At 41.8% G+C, this 25,705-nt stretch overlaps 1 protein-coding gene and 1 pseudogene across 1 annotated transcript; one reads left to right on the top strand and one right to left on the bottom strand.

Moving 5' to 3' along the window:
* Window positions 1-6,311: 6,311 nt before the first annotated feature.
* On the bottom strand, window positions 6,312-18,330 carry LOC130882326 (cytochrome c oxidase assembly protein COX16 homolog, mitochondrial). The gene is made up of 4 exons (XM_057782261.1): window positions 18,072-18,330; window positions 13,347-13,418; window positions 9,142-9,204; window positions 6,312-6,923 (listed from the first exon to the last, which is right to left on the bottom strand). The coding sequence occupies exons 1-4, from the start codon at window positions 18,138-18,140 to the stop codon at window positions 6,807-6,809; spliced, it is 321 nt and encodes a 106-aa protein (XP_057638244.1). The 5' UTR covers window positions 18,141-18,330; the 3' UTR covers window positions 6,312-6,806.
* On the top strand, window positions 18,139-24,685 carry LOC130882261 (aldose reductase-related protein 2-like; annotated as a pseudogene).
* Window positions 24,686-25,705: the final 1,020 nt, after the last annotated feature.

Raw genomic sequence — 25,705 nt, 5'->3', positions numbered from 1 at the left:
TGCTCTAAAGCAGCCTGCTCTTTGGCATGCTACTGTAAAGTTCTAGGATTGCTGATAAGAAAAGATGTTCCTACCTTAAAGAACCTGGCACACAAAGTACAGTGTCCGGTTAGGAAGCAGCCAAGGCATGTACCCTTGTCTGTGGGGAGAGTCTCATCTCAAGTTCTAGTTAAGGTGGCACAGTCATAAATTGCAGATGACAGTAGCATTTCCTGTGAAAGAACTTGAATTCTCAAGTCTATTTTTCACTCTGCTGAAAGTTATCTAATAGTTAAACACACTTCTGGAGTTAGTTATCTTTCTCTTGCCTAGTGATCCTTCTGACTTTCTTAGTAGGTAATGAAAGATGCCGTTGACCTTTCTGTCATTGTCTCCTGATCACTGCGCAGTCCACCCTAGAGCAGACAGCATCCCTTCAGTATTCCATGAATTCTGACGACGTTACAATGCCTCTCCAGAAAAATCAGATTCGTGAAACCTCCTATTCCACAGGCACGTAAGCCACTCCCTCCCAAGAGCCTTTGATTCATGCATATCATACCAAAGCACTTACACAAGCAATATGAAAACAGGCGAGAATCCTGCTGAATCCCTAGTCTCTAATTAAAGGCAGTGTTCAATAAAGGTTTACTGACTGATTTGAATTCTTCTATGCTGGAGCCTTAACCATGTCAGGCCTGTAAAGCAACCTGGGTACATGCCTTTGAAAGCAGTTTTTTTCCTGCTTCAGAAAGAAGAAGAACACTGCAGCTGGAATGTGACAAAGACAATGAATGTTATTAGAGCTTCCCTGCCTGTTTCCACTAAAAGAACCAAGTGATACCACATAAGGGTTAAATCCTCGGAGTGGTAAACTTGGAGGAAGCCCACTTCTGAAGCATGACATAGGCAGTCCCTGGAGGAGGTCGGGAAGGGTTTCTGTTAAAACAACAACAACAACAAACCCTGTCCCTCCAGCTGACCCCACGGCTGGCCTGGGACTTCTCTTCTTTTGGGACCCTAGCCATATCACCCCATCTTCTTATCTGTGTAGACGTGATGTGCAAGGATAATCTAAATGAGGCCTTGGCTCAAGTCGAATGCATCCTCAACCCAGGGAGGCGTATATGATGCATGCTTGATCATGTCATGCTTTTATCTGAAATCCCCAATATCTCACCATTCCCTCCAGAAAACAAGCTTGAGGCCTTCGAGTGCCCAGTGAAACCTTTGTTTCTTCCCTCCTTCCTCTCCCTCTGACTTCGTCTCTCCTTTCCTCCAGAACCATTGCCTCCAACCCAATTTACCTTCTTTCTTACTCCCGTGCATCCCTGCCTTGGGGGCCATGCCAACTGTTCTCCCTGCTTAGAACCTGTTGGCCACTGATATCAGACCTTAATTTCTTGTACTCATTGTTTCCTAGCATATGTACTATGTTATGGGTGTATAATGTGAGACTCATAGCTTTATGGACAGGGACCTGTTTCTAACATTGTTTACTTCGATGTGAAGGTGTTTGGTTTATAGTAGTCACTCGGTACATAGCTACTTCATTAATTTAGTCTTGCCCTCTGTGGTTTGAATGAGAAATGGTCTCCATAGTCTTGGACACTTGAACAGGTCCCCAGTTGGTGGAATTGTTTGGGGAAGTTTAGGAAGTTCAGCCTTGTTAGAGAAAGTGTGTCACTGGGGCTGGGCTCCAAGATTACAAACCACACAGCATTTCTAGTTTTCTCTCGTTCAGCTCCCTGCTCCTACTGCCGTGCCTCCCCACCATGCTGGCCACTTATCCCTCTGTACCATAGTAAAACATGGACTTTACCAAATAATTTTACCATCGGAAGTCAGTAGTGTTGTATGGTCTTAGAGCTCCCTCTGGTGGTAAGCGTGACAACTCTTCAACACTTGCCCGATGGTGATTTCCATTGGAAGAGCTGCAGACTGACTGTGTCCTTTCAAACTCCAGTGCCTCCCTGCTCACAGTCTGATGGCCAGCACATGACCATCATCCACTCAGTTTCCAAAACACGCTGCCCACTCACTTCCTATATTCTAATTGGACTTCCAACATCATAAACATTGTTTAAGATCCAAAAGTCAGAAAGCAAACTCGACGAGTTAGAAGGGAAAATGCTGTATTACTTGCAGTGATACCTATTAAGCACCTGTGAACAGAGCATCTTTCTTGCACTAATCCATAATAACAGCCACTTCTTTGTTACTTATTCCTTACCTCTGGCCTCTTCACTAGGTCTCATGCATCTCCAGCCTAGATTAACTAGCAGACACCAATACAAAATTCCAGCCCATACATGCAGTCACCCAGATTCAAAAGGGCTATGTAATCTGTGTAAGGTCACGGTTTATAAATGGCAGACCTGAGAGTCTGGCTGAAGTCCACTAGTCTCACTGTGTTCCACACGCAACTGCTACGTATGGAGCAGTCTCCTAAACAGTGTTAGTAAAATACTACCTGACCAAGTACTTTAATAATAACTGTTGTTACTAATAAGCTTTCCCTGTTTTGTATTAAAAATAGCTAATGACTATCGGCTATTTTCTCTGTGTTGGCCATTGTTCTAAGAGCTTTATATAACTGAACTCATTTCAAACTTATGGCACTGGTACTGGCATTACTATCCCTGTTCTACATGAGGAGGCTGAGGAGGTAAATAGTTCAATTTCGCTAAGATAGTAATTCCTATTTTCATTCAACCTGTAGAATAGCATCTTCCTTGCTATGGTATAGAGTAGGAACAGGCTTATTTTCAGAAGCTCTGGCTTTGGGTGTGTTGGTTTATAGGAGAAAAGGGCTAATGTCTCTATGCATTAGTGAACTCTGGTATAAGGGGAGAGTGGGGGTGCTGTATATGAGCAAATGAAGATCCAGAAACAGAAAAGATAGGATCCATCAGCGGTCCGACTAAGATGAGACAAGAACAGGGTACCAGGAGTAGTCCAACACAGAAAGGATTTTAGGAGGAAATTTTGTTAAGAGCATTTCTTGAGTGGACAGTGTAGAGCTGTGTAAACTGTCCCAGTCTCTTCCCTATGAAATCCCGGTAAGTTTATGTTGATACTTTGTGTTAAAACCCTAGTTTTAGGATAGAGAGCTCAAAAGACAATGTAGAATGTAACCCATGGCTTCGACATAAATTGAAATAGCCCCATGTGCTCTCAAAGGCAAAAGGTATTAAGCATTTTGGAGAAAACAAGGAAAAGACTTTCCACACATGTATATCTTTTTTAAAAAAAGATTTATTTATTTGGTATACAGTGTTCTGTCTGCATGTTTGCCTGCATGTCAGAAGAGGATGCCTGATCTCATTACAGATGGATGGGAGCTACCATGTGGTTGCTGGGAATTGAATTCCAGACCTCTGGAAGAACAGCCAACGCTCTTAACCATTGAGCCATCTCTCCAGCCCCTCCACATGTATATCTTAGAAATCATTGTTGTACACAATTTTTCACAGACCTTGAAAGAACAATACTCAATTTCATATGGAAAAACAAAAAAACTCAGAATATCTAAAACAACCCTGTACAATAAAGGAACATCTGGTGGGATCATCCTGACTTCAAACTCTAATATAGAGCTGTAATAATAAAAACAGCTTGGTATTGGCATAAAAACAGACACGTGGAATCAAATAGAAGGCCCTGACATTAATCCACACACCTATGAACACCTGATTTTTGACAAAGAAGCAAAAATGGTACCATGGAAAAGGAAAAGCATCTTCAACAAATGGTGCTGGCATAACCGGATATCACCATGTAGAAGCTTGCAAATAGATCCATATCTATTGCCTTGCACAAAACTCAAGTCCAAGTGAATCAAGGAACTTGGCGTGAAACCAGTTACATTGAACCTGATAGAAGGGAAAGTGTGAAGTAGCCTTGAATGCACTGGCACAAGAGACCAGTAGCACACAGTTTTGGAGGGATTGTGGAAGGACTTTGGAACTTGGGGCTGGAAAAGCCTTTGAGTGCTCAGAGCTCAGTGGGCTGTTCTGTGGGAGCCCAGACAGAAAGAACATTGAGAGAAATGAGGACAAAGAGCACTGGCTCGTGAAAGTTTCAGAGGGAAGCTTGAGAGTCCCTTACAGACTATCAAGGCCATTTAATATTTTGAACTAATTATCTGGATCTAGTTAGCCGGGGCTCTAATTAACAAGAGACCAGAATGACTAAAGTCAAATTTTTGCTTTGCAGGAACAGCTGATAAAGACCACCATCATTGTAGTAGGTAGGGTTTCTACTGCTGTAAAGAGACACCATGACCACGGCAACTCTAAAGAAGGAAAACATTTGAGGTGGCTCACTTACAGTTCAGAGGCTCAGTCCATTACCATCATGGTGGGACATGGCAGCGTACAGGCAGACGTGGTGCTGGAGGAGGAGCTGAGAGTCCTACATCTTGCAGGCAAGAGAAAGTTGACTGGGACACTGGGTGGTATCCCGAACAGAGGAAATCTCAAAGTCTGCCCCCAAAGTGACACATTTTCTCTAAAGAGGCCATGTCCACTCCAACAAAGCCACACCTTCTAATAGTGCCACTCCCTACGGGCTTATGGGGGCCAATTACATTCAAACTACCACAATCATTGAGGCAAAATCTTCTGCCAAGTGTTTCCTCTGAGTCAGTACATGGAAGCCATGGTCCAGAAGGAGTGGAGGCTTTGTCTCATGCTGGAAACTGAACTCAGTAGTGTAATAGGCACCCAGTGATACTGGTTTTGAAGGCATGGAGGGGCCGTGGGGCAGAGCTGAGACTTGGCGTTGACTTGGCTAGAGTCCCTGAGGAGAAAGGCCATTAGCGGAGATGGAGTCTCAGTTGCAGTAAAAGGCCCAGGATTGAGGAGGTCATGGGTGGAAGTAAAGGCTTGGCACCATGGGGCAGGGGCAGAGTCCTTGAAGAGAGCCCAGGAGAAGCTACTGGTGAAAGCACAGCCCAGCTGCCATAGGAGGCCCCAGCACTTTGGAGACACCGGTACCAAGGACAGCGGCTGTATGTGGACCGGCCTGAGCCTAGGAGACAGGCCGCATGTGCTTGCAGGTGACCCTTACTACCTGGATGGTTGTGAATGGATCCCAGATGCCAAGCATCAAACTTTTTACACTGCTGAATTTGGGGATGATTTTATTTGATTGTGACTGAACATGCCTTCGCTCTTCACTCTTGGAGGAAGAAAGGATTTAGCTGTTTTCTTTAGTTTTGTTCTTGTTTTATCTTCCAGGAGCCCATGGTTAGAGACACTTTGGATATTTTAGAGACACTTTGGAATTCAAAAGAGGCTTTGAACTTTGAAAGAGTCGATATTTTAAAGACTGAACATTAAAGTGTTGAAATTTTTAAAGACTGGGGTTTTTACATTGTCATATTAATATCAGCATGACACCATAGAAGAGCAAGACAGGCTATGGCTTAGTAAGTGCTATATTCGTGTGTCAAGTGAATATTATGGTTAGTTTTCATGTCAACTATATACAAGATCGGGTCATCTGGGAATAAGGAATCAGAGTTGAGAAAACGCCTCTGTAATAACTGGCCTGGAGACAAGTCCGCAAGTCATTTTCTTGAATGACGATTGATGTGGGAGAACCTAGCCCGTTGTGCTTGATGGCAGAGCGACCCTGGAGTTTATAAAAAATGAAGCTGAGTCAGAGATGGGAGCAAGCCAGTAAGGCATGTTTCTCCACGGGAGGAAGGGAAGGAGTGGAAAATGGAATTGGTAAAAAAGATAGTTTTTCTTTTATAAAATAAATTATACCGGGCGGTAGTGGTGCACACCTTTAATCCCAGCACTTGGGAGACAGAGGCAGGCGGATCTCTGGGAGTTCGAGGCCAGCCTGGTCTACAAGAGCTAGTTCCGAGACAGGCACCAAAGCTACAGAGAAACCCTGTCTTGAAAAACCAATAATTAATTAATTAATTAATTAATTAATTAAAAAAAAAAGAAAAGTAACTAAGACAGTAACTTTGAATCAGTTTGTCATGATCCACTAAATATCATTGTAAGATTACTAAGACTAATCTGTTGAAACAAACTAGAAGCCTGAGAGGGAAAAGTAGGATGTTTTATTATTTTGAGGAGCAGTGATAGTGGGGCTATTGCAGCTGAAACTTCAGGTATTAAAACCACACGGGGCGGAAGACTGGGACTGCCTAGGCAGAGGTGAAAGGGGAAAATGAGCTGTTGGTTTAAGAACAAACCCTGCCTTCCCTTCCACTTCGCTGAGGAATCGGACCACACCATATCTCACAGGCAAACTAGAACCGACTTCCAGCCCAAGCCGCAGGCATCTGACAACCTCCACGAACGTGGCGTATCTTCCTACCGGCATGCACTGCACATGCACATGAATTCAGTAAATGATACAATTTCCTTAATTGGCTCAATGGTTTCAGAGGCTGCTTTATGAAGTATTAGGAATAAAAGACAGACCATTACTAGATTATGACCACTTATCAGTTTAACATAAAGTCACAATTTTATTGGGAAAATTTGAATCCCAGCCTATGATTTTCATCAGAATCCAAAATGAGATAGCAAAATGTACTAGTGTTTGGTAGAGAGGGAGGACGTATGGCTTGTTATGGTGGTCACATTTTTACTAGGGTGTGTGCATGCGTGTGTGTTCAACACTGCTCCTTTCGTCTGCAATCAGACTGACTGGGAAGCATAAAGACTCACATTTGCCTTTTTAATCAAAACATTCTGCCATTACATTACTCACATCCAAGTCTGTAAGGTCTGGAATCTTCTTCCTAGTGGAGTACAGGGTCAGGTGAGGACATTTTATTGAAAAGCTGAGCACAGTCAGGCTGCCTTAGGCTTAAGAGTTTCTGGGTTTTGTCCTTGGAGGAGTTCAGGATCTTCCCAGGGCCTCGGGCCTCGAATATTCTTCCAGTCTTCAAAAGTGGAGTCCTTTATTTTCTATAGAACCATGAAGTTAAACACATTAGTACCGATACCCAGGGACTTTGGATGAGGCATCGCTGAGGGCTGAGTAGGGAAGGAAAACCCAACAGGCTCCCAGACAAGTTCGGGAAATAAACCAACTCCAAATCAAGCTCAAGAACTTCCTGAGGTTCAGAACTCTCCTGGCTTGCTGTGGAGAGACATCACATCTACCTTTCCCCATAAGGTCAGACTATTACTGACAGAAGGAGTTTATGCTCTGTTTCCGAGAGCACAAAGAAGGAAGGGGTTGGGCAAAGAAGAGTAGAGACGTGAAACTGCTCTAACGTAGCAACAGCTGAAGGGCTGGTGTGGGTCAACGTGGACAAGACCCTGATGTCTTCACAAGAAAGAAAAGGACCAAAGCTCCTTATTCTGTGCCTGAGAAACGACACTGGGCTTCAGATTGAAGCCGCTCTCCACGGGCAACCTGAGGGAACTCAGTCATCAGCGAGCAGACTACCTACCCAACTACACTTTGGAGCATCCCTGCTTCACGTAGTCTCGAATGTCTTGAGCACAGGAAGAAGGCAAGAGAAAAGAGATGGATGGAAAAGGTCCCTTATCCTCTCGAATGGTCACTTCTATACACCTGCCTCTGGTCTGGAATAACTAAGGAGGGGAGGAAAGGGGCTAGGAGAGATCACTGGGCAATTTAAATCCAAACTTGGAGAAAATGATCTATGTTTCCCTTCATGTTTAGATCTAAGTATCAACTAGGTTATCCACTCTTTTACTAAGTAATCTTTAGCATGTAGCAAGGCCACCCTGGCATCGACTCTTGCCCCCCCCCCATGGAAAAAAGGAATTCTATGCATAACAGTCCTAGCTGTCCTGGAACTCAGTCTGTAGGCCAGGCTGGCCTCAAACTTACAGAGACCCACCTGCCTCTGCCTCCCAAGTGCTGGGATTAAAGGCTTGCACCACCACCACGTGACCGGCATCGACTCTTATTACAAGTGATTGCTAAAAGATGAGACAAAATATTCTATATTTGGCTCTTAACTCCTATCGTTTCTACAGAACTACAAGGAAAATCTATTCCTAGATAAAGAGTCCAGAGAATCACTGCCCACAAAACAATTACTTCCTCAAGCAGACAGTTCAAGGTTTTTACCAAATGACAGGAAAGCAGTAAATGAAAGCATTTTTCTTGAAAAGTCAGGATCACATATATATGGATGTACAAAATGCTATTAATTTAGCAAATAAATATTTTCAAGTATGGTTATAGAAACTATCTAAACTTTAGATCATTTAGATTCTCAAGGTAGTAAAAGGTCTTTTGTTTAGTTATTTCTGTTTTGGTTTTTTTTTGAGATATTGTCTATATAGCCCAGGCTAGCCTTGAACTCACTATGTAGCCTAAGTTGGCTTTAAACTAGCAACAATCCTAGTGCCTCAGTCTCCCCGAGAAGGTGTTACTAGAGCAAGCCACTCTCCAGATACATCAACGTACATGTGATCACGGGAATTTGAAATAATTCTTAAGCTGTGAGCCAAGGTTGGCAGGACAGAGTCATGAGAACATGCTGTCTTTAGAGGTCATGTACAGGAGGAACTCCTGGTAGACAATCTGTAAACCGTGCAATCGGCTGAACACCAGGCTGTGCGCATGTGCTAGGCATGACCCAAGTCTCCACCTAACACCCAGCTGCCACAGGACTGAATGAGGAGCCTAAGACATAGTGAGGAAAGCATCGGGAAGCCGGGCCGGAGGTGGGGTGGGGTAGGGGCTCCACACCCTACCCACCAGAGTGCAGACCTCTCCTCAGTACCCGCTGCTCCCTGACACCCAGCTAAGACACTGAAAGGCCACTGTTGCTCAAGAGTTAAACTTACTTGAGGCTCACCATGCCACATTTAAAACCAAGCCTGGACAATGCCCTGGCACAGGTGTTACCAAGTTACCAGGCCCAGGAAACAACAGGGCTTGTCCCCAGATTCCCCTTTACAGAACAAACCAAGCAACAAAGAGCTTCCAGGTTTGGAGCAGCTCAGATTTGTAGTGCTCCATGGTGACGTTTACCTGAAAAGCTATAATCTCCAGCACTTCCGGTTCGAGATCTTAGGTAATTTACCAAATGTCACACAGATTAAATTTATTCTTTCTTCACTGTTGATTTATCTTAAGAAATAGAACCAGTGATGACTAGTTAGACTGTTACAAACATAGAATATTAACATACCATACCTCATACTCTGACTCTAAAGTTATTTTATTTCCTTTCAACTTTTTTTCCAATTCGGGATCAACCTGTTGAAAAGGGGAAAAAAACCATATGTTACTAAATTCTTTCACATTCATTTTTCACTTTATTTTGTTTTCATTTTTTACTTTTAAAAGTCACAGGGGAGTTGAAGCCTGGTGGCACATGCCTTTAAACCCAGCACGGAGGAGGCAGGAAACAGGAGGACTTCTGTGAGTTTGAGGCCAGCCTGGTCTACATAGTGAGTCCTGAGCCAGCCAGGGACACAGTGAGACCTTGTCTCAAACAAAGTCATAGGAAAGCTGTCTGGGACAGTTCAGTCCATTGAAAGCATATGTGAAAATCTCTCCTCTCCGCTATGGTAATTAGTACCCACCGCCCCGATAGCCACCGATGCACAATGAGCATCGGTACTAGACACCTGCCACACCATCTTGTTTAATGCTCACAAAACCTGTGAGATAAGCGTGAAGTTCATCCTCATTATTACATGTCAGGAAACCTGGCAGATGCTTGAGTAACTTGTGAAAGACGCATGTGCAGTGCGGAGCACTGGCCTTCTGCCTCAAGAGCAGCTTTAGTCACCAGCCATGCAGATTTTGTAGCACAGAAATATTTAAAGGGCTACTATATAACACACTTAAAAAACGAAAGAACCCCTTCCACGGATCGAACAAAGAGCAAGCAATAGAATATTTAGGGCTCCACAGAGGTGCACTGAAGCGCATACCTGCTACCTGCATGTCGCCAGGAAGAGTGTGACAGTGAAACAAACGAGGAAACGGACTAGCTGCGTGTGCACGACTAAGAGCAGCCTGTGAGCAAAGTGGGGAGCCGGGGGCAATCCCAGGACTCCATGATACATAGATGGAGACAAACGACACAAATCCAAACAAGGTATGTTAGGACAAGCAGATCCAAAAACCCCAACACAGGTATGCCTGAGAATCCAGAATTACATCAGCGCTACTGGTCACACGCCATTTCCGCCTTCTCAGCAAACACTATCCCACTGGACATTTCCATAAGCTACTCTCTTGTGCTTCTATTTCCTGTACAACGTAAGAGTAAAAAGGGATCCAATGATGACAAAATAATTTGTGAAACAAGAAAAAATCAAATAAAAACTCAATTAAGTCTTCAGTTTCAGGCATAACAGAGAAAAGTGCCACCATAATAAGAGGGTTTCCAAGAGCTGAGAGTTGGAGCTGAGACCCACTTTCCCCAGCCTGGAACAAGTACAGAATCATAACCAAGGGTTACTGTGACAGCCAGGCATCACATGGTGCTCTCAGATATGAAAACTGTGGAAAAAATAAGGACAGAAAGTAAAAGGATTATTGGAAATGTGTATTGGAAAAGGGGAGAGGAGAAGGGGGATAAGGAAGGGTCTAGGGGAGCCAATATTCTCAAATGGAAATGCCACGATGAGGCTTATCACTCTGTGCAGTTTATATGTTAATTTAAAAATAAGAGGAGCCACAGCTGGAAGTCAGGTAGATGCAGCTACTGGGGGCTTAGAGAAATCATCACACAGGGCTATAGTAACAAAAACAGAAAGCAAATGACACGTGACAGAGATCTAGCTCCTTCAAAGAAATTACTATATTCTAAACTCCATAAGACAGGTATATAGCTAAGCTGAAAATCTCTGGAAAGTAGAGGTGAGCTTCCTGGATCCTAATTGAAAGTCATGTAGGGTCTGGTCTTAAGAACAAGGGCGAGGAAGAGATGGACAAAGGCTAACTCCAACTTTAAACAAGTCAGGCAGGACCCAGCTCACACCCCAGTATAAAGGGGACCAGATTCCACCCTACCACTTAGGAGAAAAAAGATAAATTGTTTCTGAAGGAAAGCAATACCATCTAGAACATCTACAGCTACTTATAAACAACTGAAAATAATAATAAGGCATATTCAAAGTCATAATCATATGGTCAAAAATGAAGAAAAATTAAATAATTATATCCTTATGAAAGATGGGCCTTTTGAGTAATCATAAGTCACAAAGAGTTTACAAAAAAGGGATAAAATTTAACATTATGGAAAATTTCTCTAGAGTATTGAAATACATAATAAAGAATTAAATGAACAGCTGAGAAGTGAAAAATATGTACCAAATCACAAAGTCAAAGGATGGGTTTAGTCAGAAACCGAATGTAACAAAACACAGATTTAGTGATGAGAAGACATCAGAATCCAGCGATGGGCATACATACAAAAAGAGTTAGGCTCTTAAAGCCCATGCACTTACACATAACTTAACAGGTCATGCAACAACTCTTAACAGCCACCTGCAGCTAGCCATAGTTTAACAGGAACATGCATTCTGTAGCTCTTACAGCCCTTGAACTTAGGCATAGTTTAATAGTACACTCTATGGACTTTAAAGTCCCGGGTAGAAATCAGAAAAAAAACTGGGGGCGGGGGGCATTTTATAAAATATCAACCTTTTTGTTTTATGCGTCCCATTTTTTTTTTTTGCTTACAATCTTCAAAGAATAAAATGACAACTTGAAACTCCATTTCCCCCCTACGTTAGACTTCCTATGAGTTAAGGAAAACATTTCTTGATTCCATGATTCAATCTCTCTCTCTCTCTCTCTCTCTCTTTCATTGAGCTGCAGGTCAAATCCAGGACTTTCTGCATGTTAAGCAAGTGCTCTACCACTGAGTTCCACCCCTAGCTCGAGCTATCACTGTGTATAATAGAATAGAAAGGATGACCCATGATAAGACTGAACAAGATCAACTTTTGTTCACCACTAAGCTATATTTAGTTCTACCTTTTCTAATCAGAAAAATGTAATTTTAATAAGTAGGTCAGTCAAAGTATAATAAATTAGTGTGGTATGCACAAGTTAACTCAACAATTACTATTTGAGGTTAAGAGTTGGTATTTTAAGATGAACCGATTTAAGATTGATTTGTAAGTACTTGTCTGTCTTGTACTGGATATGTGAGATCCAGTCTTCTTATGTGTTCCAATCCCTGTATCCAATATGAATGAAATAAAATTTATGCCCTGGCAATGCTGAAGCATGGGCGGCCTGTATATGGTGGTTTGGTTGAATGTGTCCATATTGGGTTTCATGGTCTAAATTGATGAGGATGACTGACCAGGTCTCTTCCTCAAGAGGGCACCAGATCTCATTACAGATCGTTGCGAGCCACCCTGTGGTTGTTGGAAATTGAACTCAGGACCTTTGGAAGAGCAAGCAGTGCTCCTTACTGCTGAGCCATCTCTCTAGACCACCCAACTGCAATTTCTTTTTGCATATGGTGCAGTAGGTTATTTTGGCTATTTAACTCCCTAATCCAGCTGTCGGTGTTCTTTTCATCTGTCATTATAGTAACAGAATTATTTAGCTTTCTTTTCCAGTGATGTCTGGATCATATAACACTGCTATTACGGTTATCCTTATTTTCATTGTCTGATCTTAAAAATAGGGCCACAATATTTACATTAAATATTAAGATAGTAGTATCTTATAACATAGCACAATGGATAGGCAAGTCAAAGACTGTCCTATTCACAAATGCCTTACTTAGTCATATTACTTGGTGTGATGTAGCAATGGAGGGTCCATTACCAAAGTGAACAATGTCTGTATTAGCATGTGATGATACATTACATATCACTCAGAAAAACCTTCACATATCAAGTATATGCTCTCTCTTCCCAAATTACAACATATTTCTCAATGAATGAACCAGAGTTCTCATGTAACTATATGGCATAAATTTGACAGTGAATGTCTAATTACAGAGAATGAGAATCCTAGTTTTGTTCTGGATGGTCAACTGACTGTATGCAAGATAGTATACATTACTGGCATTAAAATAAAATACTGAATTTATAATTTAGAGAAATAAATGAAGTAAGATTGTTCGTCCATGTTCTTTAGCTCCCTGTAAATTCTAAAAGCAACTACATCTGAGAATATTTGGGGGGAGAAACAATGATATTACAAATTCCCTAGTGAATACAAAGAACTGTCACAAAATGCTTTATATGGTTGACTTTCATGGCCTCATTAGTGATATTTTAAACAAGGGAAGGCTCAAAGATCATCTATTAGGTTTTCCAAGACAGATTAATATTGCTAAATGAAGTGAGCATATAATTCTCCTAATAAAAACCATACATTTGGACACAAGTCAAACATCAATCACAGTTCTTTCTTACCTTAATCTTCACAGCATCATATCGAATCTGTGAAAATTCACGCAGCCCGAAGGAACCTCCAACAACCAGCAACTGAAACAAAAGAAAGGAACAGCTGTATGAAATAGAAGGGCAGCCTCAGCCGAGCTCATTCAATTAACAGAGCCTAAGACAATATAAAAAACTATTGAAAATTATTACTATCATTTAAAAGTAGATGTGGTGGCGTTGTCCTCAAAGGCATTCCAGGGACCCCTGAAACCTGTAGCATGAATAATAAAAACCCAGAGAAAGAAATTGGGGTTCAACCTGAAATAAGCAAAGCAGCCAACCACTAGAAAACCCTTTGAACTCTGTCTTCTTCAGACGGAAGGGGCGAGAGAGAGCCTGTCTCCACGAATCCTCAAACTCCATACTACACTGAGTTACTTCTCTTCCTCTTTATATTCCTCTCTCCGCCCAGCCATATCACTCCTGTCTCCAACTCCCTAGTACTGGGATTAAAGTTATATGATCCCAAGTGTTGGGATCATCTTTGTGTGACCTCTGCTTCTCTTTTAGATGGATTCAATCTTGTGTAGCCCAGGGTGGCCTTGAATTCACAGAGATCCATCTGCCTCTGTCTCCTGGGATTAAAGGTGTGTAACACCATTCCATGGTCTGTATGGATGACTAGTATGGCTGCTTTATTCTCTGATCTTGTCAGGCAAGCTTTATTTATTAAAACACAAATAATATACCACTACAGAAACCTGGACAAGCCGGGCGGTGGTGGCACACACCTTTAATCCCAGCACTTGGGAGGCAGAGGCAGGCGGATCTCTGTGAGTTCGAGACCAGCCTGGTCTACAAGAGCTAGTTCCAGGACAGGCTCCAAAACCACAGAGAAACCCTGTCTTGAAAAAAACAACAACAACAAAAAGAAACCTTGACAAATACTAAACCCTAAATACATTATGTATTTTCCTATACATATATACCTTTTATCAAAGTTTAATTTTCAAAACAGGTACAATAAAATTAGCAACAATAACCAATAATGAAGTACAACAGTGATGATATATTGTAATAAATGCCATGTAAAGCTTATGAATTATTCATACCTGGAACTTTCCATATGATTTATTTTCTTTTCTTTATAACAACAGAAACACAATAAGTGAAACCTCAGTAAGGAAAGCTACTATGTTATGTTGGAAATTTTATAATAGATTTTTACTGAAGGCTATACATCAACCCCATATGTGTTTTTGACTTTTCTGGTTTGCTGGGTTTTTTTTTTTTTTGAGACAGGGTGTGGTACTCTGAATAAGAATGGCACCCATAGGCTCATATATTTAAATGCTTAGCCATCAGGGAGTGGCATTACCTAGAAAGATTAGGAGGTGTGGCCTTGAAGGAGGAAGTATGTCACTAGGGGTAATCTTTGAGGTGTCAGAAACCAAAGCCTGGTGTCTCTCTATTCCTGCTACCTGCAAATCCAGATGTAGAACTCTAGGCTATTTCTCCAGCAGCATGTCTGCCTGCATGCTACTGTGTTCTTTGCCATGATGACAATGGACTAAACCTCTGAAACAGTAAGCAAGCCCCAATTAAATGTTTGCTGTGGTCATGGTATCTCTTCACAGCAATAGAACATCAACTAAGACACAGCATCTCATTCACCAAGATAGCCTTGAGCTTGCTATGTACCTGAGGGTCACCTTGAACTTCTGATCCTCCTGTTTCCAAATTCAAGAGGAAATAAAAGCACACCCAACTAAATGATAGGCTACTCTTAAGTATAAGGTTTAGAGTGAAGCTGTCTACATACCTAAATTTCTGTAGAGAGTTTATGTAACCTTAGAAGACAAACAAACAGAAAACTTGATTGGTCAACTAACTGATAAGACCAAGTCAAAAAAAAAAAAAAACCTGCAAATGTCTAACTCTAACCAATTAAGTTATTTTTGTAGTTTCTTTGTTTATAAATAAATATTTACTGTCATTGACGCAAGACTTCTTCAGGTTCTGAGTGTGGCTCGATTCATGAGCCTTCTTTGCTCACACAAAATCAGTAACATTTGTTTGCTTACAGCTTTTTATTTTTAAGATTTATTTTCTCATTTATGTATGTATGCATGTGTATGTGCATGTTTCTGTGAGTGTGCAAGTACATGTAGGTGCCTGTGGAGGGCAGAAGAGAGCATCAAATATCCTAGAGTTGGAGCTTCGGGCAGTCATGAGCAGCCTGAGAGAGGTTCTGGGGAGCACTGGCCCTCTGAAAGAGCAGCAAGGGCTCTCAATCGGGAGCCACCCTTCCCACCTGTCAGGTTTTTCTTTTAATACTATCACTACATAGGGTAAACCTAGGAATAAAATGCCAGCCTTGTCTGTGGAGAATTTCTTTCAATTTTATGATTTTGAAAAGCTAAGCATTTGGAAGGCATTGCCCTTTTTCTTATCACGTGATAAAGGAGTCTTGGAATGTAGGCCACATTTCTCAGTATGCAGAAACTCTTAAAAGAGATTTCACACTACCACTGCTATTTTACCAGAAATTGAACTGGCTGTAATTCTCAGGCCAGAGAAGCAAAAGCTTAGCCATTAGGGGGAGAAAAGGTTGATCCCTATATCACTGATTAAATAATTAAAATATAAAGAGTATAAAAGTATGAGATATAAATTTAAAATCTGAGGTTCATAAAAGTAACAAAACTTCACAGTTGTAACTTTGAAACTTCTCACAAAAAAAAAAATAAATAAATAAATGACCAATCCAGAACCAAGAAGGACAACAAATGGGGAGAGCATCTATGATATGTGTTCAAAGATGGGGGAGAGGGAGTAAAAAGCAAAACAAAACAAAACTTAGCAGTCGTCATAGAGTCTCTGTGTTCACTAGGTCAGGGGCTCAGTTAGAGGAACTGCCTTAACTTGATGCTTTCTTCTCTCCAAGCATGTTCTTGCCTGCTGTTGCCTCTCTTGCAGTCTAGAGAGCCACTTCTCAGGTTTTAGGGCTCTTTATCTTCACCCCCATGATTTTTAGATAAGTAGCAGCCACAATAAGAAGCTTATATTTAACAATCATACATATAAAATATTCTTAGCTACTTTAAAAAAGAATACTACTTTGGATTAAACAAGATCAATACTATATCAGGCTGTCTTTATACATACATATAACATGCAATTGTGTTATACATACATATCAACATGTAACAACAATAAAAACGCCATGAATTGGTGAGGGAGAAGAGGATTGCAGAAGTTGGAGGGGGACAGGTAGGGGTGGAAATGATCTAAATACAGTACTCATCTATGAAATTCTCAATATATATAATTTTTATTTATTTATTTATTTATTTATTTATTTTTGGTTTTTTTCGAGACAGGGTTTCTCTGTAGCTTTGGAGCCTGTCCTGGAACTCCCTTTGTAGACCAGGCTGGCCTCGAACTCACAGAGATCCGCCTGCCTCTGCCTCCCGAGTGCTGGGATTAAAGGCGTGCGCCACCACCGCCCGGCTCAATATATATAATTTTTAAATAAAAAGAATGCTATTTCACATAAACACTCTAGAAGTGAGTGTGTGTGTGTGTGTGTGTGTGTGTGTGCAACAAACACAAAGGAATGACTGGTTAAACTTTTATGGGATAAAAGATCAAAATGAATACATCATCTGCAGATGTTGCTTTTGTTACATGGCTGGAGGTTTAATTTGCCAGTGCACACCTGATTATGGTATACACCTGATTGATTATGGTATGATAAACAGAAAAAGAAAGCCTCAGAACTCAAAGGAGGGTTTCTCAGATTAGGTGGGCACAGAAAATGCTCTTTGTTTACCCAGTGGAAGAGCATCTGACTGGAAAGCGAATTAGGCTTAGAGGTTTTATCTAGACAGGTCAGAGTATGTCTTCATGACACTTGATGTGACCACTTAAAAACCGACTGTGAACGGGTTTCCTTGTTGCTGATCAACTCTGAAAATAGAGCAGGAAACCAAGTCTACGCAGAAAGCCTTGCCTTTAGCGGTTTTTGTTTGATTTTCTGCTTCCTTTTTGTCTTTCACTAAGTTCTTGACTTCTGATTTTAAAAGGGAAGAAAATCAAATTGGTTCCCATAGTGACAGACGGATGATTCCAAGTCAGCGACTAAAATCAGTGTTTCCGAACCGCAGAGGAATTGCAGAAAACAAATTTTACCCATGCCTTATCTACATGAATTGTTGTCGTTTTTCTAAGAGCTAATGCTTATCCTGAAACTCTTAAAGCAGACTGCATAGTTTCCTAAAGATGAAAACAAAACCCACATACATCAAAGATGACTAAAAATCCTATTACATTTTTGAAGTCAGCCTCTCTCTTTCAGCACTGCTTAAATACAAAAGCTGGAGCTTCACCTGTGCCAATTGCCATACCAAAGTAATAAAAAGTATGTTTTAAAGCTTTAATATGATATGGGCTGGTATTAAAGCAAATTAACTTGTCGCTGATCAAACAAAAATTTGAACATAATTACTGGTGCTCTAATCGGTTTTCTGCCAACCTCAACCTTCAACCCCAGGAAACGGGGACAGTGACAACACGCATGTTCATGAAGGGAAAGGAGAGGGCCCTTCTGAGTGTGAACCAGGAAAAATCTAACTGCTCACATCTCTAGCAGCCCCTTCCTAGCACAGGCTGCAGCACCAGTCAGCGAAGGTGGCCCCGCCCCTCCAGGAAGCCCCGCCCAAGCCCCGCCCCGCTCGGGCCGCAGCCACTCACCAACATGGGGACTCCGTAGCGAAGGGTCTTGTTCTTGCGCAGAGCGCGCAGCACGGCGGGCCCAACCATGGCAGAAGCTGCGGCCGGCTTCGCTCCTTTGGAGCGGCCCCAGAGGGATCCCTGGAGTCCAGCGGCCTCGCCCGCCTCTCAAGCGAAGTTGTAGACGAGCACTAGGTTTGGGCGCGGAGTCCTCGCCCGGTAGGCCTCCGCAAGTCCGAAGTAATCGAGTCCTAACACACTCCGGTCCCCCTCTCCCCGGAAGTCGAGGCCTCTGAGTTTTGGTTCCGGGACGCCGGAAACGATTGGATTTTCGATTTCAAAAACCTGTAATTCGCATAGTCTGGATCTTGACTAGTACCTTCTGGTCAAGTTTCAGTTAAGGGGTATGGGTGTTTTTCTGAAGCTAATACACAAGTAGCGTGGGTAATTCAGCAGGTTGATGAAGACTTTAAATCGTGGCTTAAGTTATAACCTAACCTTTAATGTTAATACTTAAATGTGCGATGGCCTGTAGTAAATGAATTCCTGTTTTCCATGGACTAAGCAACTTTACGACCTGTTTGTGTGCTTCTGGGTGGCTCAAGGAACATGGAGACGAAAAAGAAAAAACAGACCATCTAATGGAGACACCAACTAAGGTCTAAAGTAGGAGAGCTTGGGGAAACAAAACACCCACTGTGCCATTTTCCAGGCTGAGCCAGAGAAAACCTTTCAGTCGGCCCTTGCCTCTCTAATGCCACTGAAATGCCTCTGGTGTCGCCTCCCACAGGAGATGCTCCTTACCTCTTTAGGCTAAGGACTATGTCGGGGAGAAAAAGGGGGGTAAAGGGGAGAGGGTGTGGCTGTGAAATTAACCTTCCACATCACCGGGAGACGGGTTAATACATAATGATGATCAGATTCTCTTGGCTGTGCCTCCATGCGTCACTATTTTTTGGTTGTTTTAACAAGCTTTAAAAACTTCGGTCTGGTGATGTTTTCTGGAGTGGTGGTATGGTTTGGTTTTTGTTGTTTTGCTGCTGTTCATTCCATACTCCATCCTGGAAGACATAATAGTCCTTACTGAATATGCCGTGAATTTCCACACCTTCAGTATGCACCTCCTGGGACGCAGTGCTTGAAGTTCACTGTATTCTATTAATAGGCAACATGAATTATTCCCTCAGTGCTCCCATAGCCTTTGACATAGAACTTGCAACACTGTGTACTGTGCCAGTTATAAAAGCATTCCCACTCTTACTAGTAAACAAGGAAACAGGAAGATAGCAACAATATTTCAGAGTTTAAATTTCAATATTGCGGGGGGGGGGGGAGACATCACTTGCATTAATCCAAAGGAAACCTTGATGTGTCCAGGACAGCCTTTATTAAAGTAAGGCTTTGTGGTCATCCCTTTCCTCCCTCCTGTTTCTGCACTTGACTGTGGAAGAAACATGCAGATCTGGGAGTGAAGTAGAAACTGAGAGGCTAGAAACACACGTGGGAGTATTAGAAGTGTGAAGATTTCCTAAAAAGAGTGGAGCAGAACTTAGGATTGGAGGGATAGGTTTATAAATAATAGGGGTGCTATAACTTATGGATGGGGTCTCCTTCAGATTTATTCTTTTGGGCTGACGGTACTGGTCCCCCTGCCACCAGAGCACTAGCCAAACAGGTGGAATTATTGCACCTTGCTTTGGATTATAAACTTTTGTTGTCTTAAAAAATCTTTTCCGTGCAAAGATAAAACCATAAGGGGAGATAAAACTTATTTGTTTTGGTTTGGGTTGGGTTTTTCGAGACAGGCTTTCTCTGTGTATCCCTGGCAGTCCTGGAACAAGATCTGTAGACCAGGCTGACCTCAAACTCATAGATCCACCTGCCTCTGCTTCCTGAGTGCTGGAATGAAAGGCATTGGCCACCACCACCTGGTTACATGATTTATGAATATATTGTGAGCTGTATAGCACTTACATGTGGCATCATCTTATTCGTTTCCCTATGACATATCAAAACCCATGCAATGTCCACTTAAGTGTATTACTTCTCTCGTCATCAGATGTTAGAAGTCAAGGAGCCTGGCTCCCAAACTCTGGCCCTTTTCTGATCTTCTCACTATGTACAAGATCATCTTTCTAAGCCATTCTCCACCAAAGCCCTGCACCCAGCTAGTAGTTTCTAATGGGTTTAATCCTATACATATATTTTAGATAATACTCTAACCAGAAGCCTGTTATCCTTTTCATATAAGGTATCTATCCAGATTCATAAAGGGTACCAGGCTTCTCAAAGGTCACACTGCCAAGCAGTAGAGATATTAGTAGATATTTTCCAAATATAACTTCTTATAGAATGACCATTACCTCATCGAAAGTGGCTTCTATGGACATTTCATGGATCCTCCCCAACTTGCAGACTGTTTTGTTTCAGTCTTGTAACCCTTAAATTAGAGCCTTAAGTCCTAGAATAAGAAAAAACCCCATAGATTCAAATGTTGAAATATTTGGTTCTCAGTTGGTGGAACTGTTTGGGGAGGATTACTACAGGGGACTTGGGGAATCAGCTCTTCCCTTCACCATTCAGGTTGTCAGGCTTGGTGTCAAGAACCACAACCCCAAGCCATCTCACTATTCCTTTCCCAATGATTAAACTTCGTATGTCTCCGACTCCTCTAGAGACTACTAAAATCTACTGTAGGCCCTATCACCAGTTTCTGATTTGAGCAGGTGAAGAATGGGACCTATGGTATGTTTTCCTAACAAGGTACCAGGTCATACTAAAACAGGGACACTTTGAGGATCTATGATCTATCTTCTTTCCCTAAACACAGTTTTGTCTTCAAATTTTAAATCATGGTGGGAGGGTTTCTGGTACATTGCTAAAAACTGGGAACCATAGCTTCATTCTGTAATCCCTACATCATGAGGCGGGAAGATCCATCTTATTTAATTTAAAGGCTATCAAGTTATTGACAGTTAACTGGAGCGTCTTCCTTCTCTGGAAGATGAATGTGAGATTTGTTATATGCCAATGGTGAAACATTATTTGTTAAGCTTTAGTTTTTACATGTATTTATTTTTGTATATGTGTGTGGGTGCCTGTGTCCTATGGTGCTGTGGGCATGAGGAAGTCAGGAGACAAAGGAGGAGAGTCATTTCTCTCCTTCATGATATGGGTTCTAGGGATCAAACTCAGATCGATGGGCTTGGAATCAGGCACATTTACTCGCTGAACAATCTCACTAGGCCTGAACATTTCCAAGCCAGGTGCTTAGGTACATGCCTCTAATTTTGGCATCTAGGAGGCTGAGGCAGGAGGACTGCGGGAGGCCAGTCTGGGCAACACAGTCACTTCCACATAGGCCTGTCTCAAAACAGGGCCAACACATTCCAGAGAAGCATATTTAGAAATATTAAGACAAGTTTGATTCTAGAGCAAGGCTACCATTATCTCATGACCAAGGTTTTGTAAATAAAAGCATTACAAAATTGGCCAGTGTATATGCATATTTTCTGTTAAGTGATTGACATCTCTTGTCCACAATTGGCTTTTAAAAATTGATCAGATAGAAGAGAGGAGTTGGGGGCAGGAGTGGGGAGAACATGAGGGAACAGGATGGTGGAGCTGGGGGAGGGATGAAGGGAGAAGGCAATGAAAGGTATCTTGGTAGAACCATTTTGGGGTTAGGGAGAAATCTGGTGCTAGGGAAATTCCTAGGAACCAACAAGGATACCCCAGCTAAGATTCCTATCGATAGTGGAGAGAATGCCTGAGCTAAGATTCCTATTGATAGTGGAGAGAATGCCTGAGCTAAGATTCCTATCGATAGTGGAGAGAATGCCCGAGCTGGTCTTCCCCTGTTATCAGATTGGTGACTACCCTGTCATCATAGAGCCAAAGGAAGTAGATGCGATGACCCATAGCCAAGCAGCAGGCTGAGCATGGACGCTCACTTTCAATTCTAGCAAAACAGAACAAAGTGAACTTTTGTGATTTTTTTGCTGGCTCCTCTCTCAGAGGCTGTTGTGCTTATGTGCTCCCTCTCCATGTTCAGTGCTGGTGTAGGGGGTTGGCTAACAGTGTGTCTTCCTCTCACTCTGTCTTATTTTTTTTGTGCAGTTTCTCTTTAAACCTGGAGCTTTCCATTTTGACTAGACTGGCTGGCCAGGAAGCCAACCAATCCTAGGGATCTTGTTTCATCATCCAACTACTAGTATTACAGATGAGTGCCATCATGCCCAACTGCTGGTGTTACAGATGAGTGCCATCATGCCCAACTGCTGGTGTTACAGATAAGTGCCATCATGCCCAACTTTTACACAGTTAATGGGTAACCAAACCCAAGCCCTCATGCTTGCACAACAAACACATTACCTATTGAGCCTTCTCCACATCCAGGAATTTTTAAAGAGCCATTCTTTTAATGTGTCATAGTTTTCAGTTTAGAACTCAAAGGGATCAACATCTGGGAACATTCTTCCATTTTTACTACTTCAGACAAGTCTAGCCTATAATTTTTAGTGATGTGAACAAGAGTCTAACAAGGACTTGTCTGGAGGTTTTTTTTGTTTTTGTTTTTGTTTTTTTTTTTGCAACTAGTAATGGAACATACAATAGTTTAGCCACCTATGGACTGCATACATGGCAGGGAGGGATTCTTGAAAACCCTAGCTGCTGAAAATTCTATAGACTAGTATTTTTTTAACTGTATCTTTTCTGTTTTGATAAACAAAGGTTTAATTACATGCTATATGAATTTGAAACCTAAGAACAGGCTCAACCTTCTAGGTTTGCCTAAGTGCAAACAGTTACAAGGTTGACAGTACATTGACTGTATTGCTATTAAGTAATCCATTACTATTAGACTTTATTAGAATATAGCCATACTTTTTGATACTCATGGTTGCTTTTACATATAAAAAATAAACTGTAAGCCTAAAACATTTTTAAAGTGTGTGTATGTGTTGGAGGAAGGGGACACATGCGTCTTGGTGCTGAAGTGTTGGTCGTAGACAACTCGAGGGCACCAGGTTCATGTGGGTTCCAGGAATCACTCAGGTCCTCAGGCTTCACAGGAGGTGCCTCACTTGCCAAGTCATCTCCCTCCAGCCCTTGTTACAAGGAGAGCGAGCCCTTTGTTCTGGCTGCCTGGCTAGCTTACACCCGAAATAATCACATAGAAACTGTATTAATTAAAACATCCTTGGCCCGTTAGCTCTAGTTTCTTATTGGCTAATTCTTACATCTTAATTTAACCCATTTCTATTAATCTGTGTATCGCTAAGTGACTGTGGCATGGCTTACCGGCAAGATTCTAACCAGTGTCCATCTCAGGCAGAGATCCATGGTGTCTCTCACCCTGCCCTTCTTCCCAGCATTCAGTTCTGTCTTCTCCACCTAAGTTCTGCCCCCATCAGGCCCAAAGCAGTTTCTTTATTCATTTAACCAACGAAAGCAACACATGAACAGAATAATCTCCTACACCAAGCCCTAGTCGTTTACTAGGTGACTTTTTGAGGGAAAGTTTGCTGACTTGTGATCTCTTGAGTTTACAGGCTGATTTTGGACTTCACTGACTTGTTTCAGCTATGAAGAAACTGACAAATGGATAGACATCTACTCTAAGAAAGATTACTGCAGCAATCAATGCCGCCTTTGTGGAGTTCAGTACCCAAACCAAGATGACCACTGGGGGCCTGGTACCTGGAAATCTTCCCCTAGGCCAACCAAGGAAGCTGTGAAGGTGGCCCCCGTTGCTGGGTATTGTCACATTGACTACAAATATACATATTACAATGAGAATGAAATGGGAGAAGCAATCCAAGAGAAGATGGAAGAGAAAATTGCGAAGCTGAGGGGTAGGCTCTTTATTGTCAGCAATTTGTGGACCACCTGCTTTGAGAGAAAACTGATAGTCTTTCATAGACTTTCATAGATCTGAAACTGGATTGTCTTATTCACCAGTCACAAGTATTTCAGCCCGAAAAGGAGTTACTCCCCAAAGAGGATAAAGGCAGTGTTCTGACCAGTAAAATAACATTTTTGGATGCCTGGGATGTCAGGGAAGAACTGGTAGACAACTGGTGGCTAATGAAAGCCCTGGGCATCTCCAACTTCAAGCACTTATAGACTGAAAGGCTATAGAACACGCCTGAACTAAAAAATAAACCAGTTATTAACCAGGTTGAGTGCTGTCTATACCTCACCCAGGACAAACTGATCCAGTACTATCTCACTCCAAGGACATCATCATCGTGGCCCACAGCCCCCTGGGCTCTCCTGATTGACAGACCTTGGATCAAGCCAGAGGAGCCTTCACTACTGGAGAATTCCAAGATTAAAGAAATCAATTATTGCAAATGACAAGAAAACAGCCCAGATTCTGCTTTGGCTCCATACCCACAGAAGAATGTGGTGATGATCTTCAAGTCTGTGAAACTAGTATCTATATGTGAGAACTTTCAGGTCTTGGTCTTCCAGTTGAGTGATGAAATAACCACTATCCTTAGCTTCAATAGAAACTTGGGACTTGCCTGCTGCCCAAGACAGTGGGTATGAAAGAATATCCCCCAGGACGCAGAATACTGAAGCTAAACCATCTGATTATGGTGCCAAATGGATTCTCTCCTTGTTGACATGCACCTCACTCCTCTTGACAGCTATTTAAGCCAAGTCTGTCTGACACACTGTGAGGGCCTTCTTGTAGGACAAAATCTAGGTGGTGCTATATTTAAATTCCCATGTACCAGCAGCAGACTGTAGCAGGGAAATATGATTTAGAGAAGCAAATGAACATTTCTTTCAGTAATTTGATGTGACCAAATGTTTGTCAAATGCCAGGTAACGTGAGGATATAAAGATAAATAATATAATAATAGTAGCAAACATTTTTTTAAAGACGCTAACAAGTACAACAAAAGGTTTGATAAGTACTTTTCCATTGGGATTTGCCCTTCTTGAAATGCTTTCCTGAAGACTCCCCTACCCCAATGCTGTGCAAACGTCTTATCTACTCTTCTGGAAGAGATGAGAGGTCACGTGGAGAAAAAAACCAAGGCACTCCAGTCAACAGTTGGCACTGCTAGGCATATATGAGAAACAATCTTGGACTACCCATCTATGTGCAGCACTACCTATGTACAGTCATTCAGCCAGTGGGCTGCAGCTAATGATACTAGAAGAAATAATCACTAGACAGAATTTTCACTTTTCAAAGAATTATGGATACACTGTTGCAGTGACTTATTTTTTGCAATGGTTCAGTATGTAGCTGATAACTGACATACCTTGTCTATCACAATAGTCATCCTATAAACACTACAGACTACTTACCAAATAATTCATTATGAACTATGTTTAAACCCTATAACATCAATGATCAACAATATAAACTGCCTTTATTAAAAAAAATCAAACTCAGTTCTATACAAACTCATGGGATAAAGCTTAATTTTCATGTCTAATAAGTCCTTATTAAACTATGACAAAAACCCATTTCTGCTTCCCATCTTAGGTTCGGGCAATAGAAAAGGGTGAGTAAATATTTGTGATTGCTCCCAAACACTGAATATAAAGACAAAATGGTGCTACTCCTTTGCCTATAGAGCATTTACCTTAGTACACTCAAGTTCATATTATGGTCCATAATGGAAAAA

Source organism: Chionomys nivalis, chromosome 10 (genome assembly GCF_950005125.1).
Source record: "Chionomys nivalis chromosome 10, mChiNiv1.1, whole genome shotgun sequence".
Lineage (NCBI taxonomy): Eukaryota > Metazoa > Chordata > Mammalia > Rodentia > Cricetidae > Chionomys > Chionomys nivalis.
This window is presented reverse-complemented; position numbering and strand designations above follow the sequence as displayed.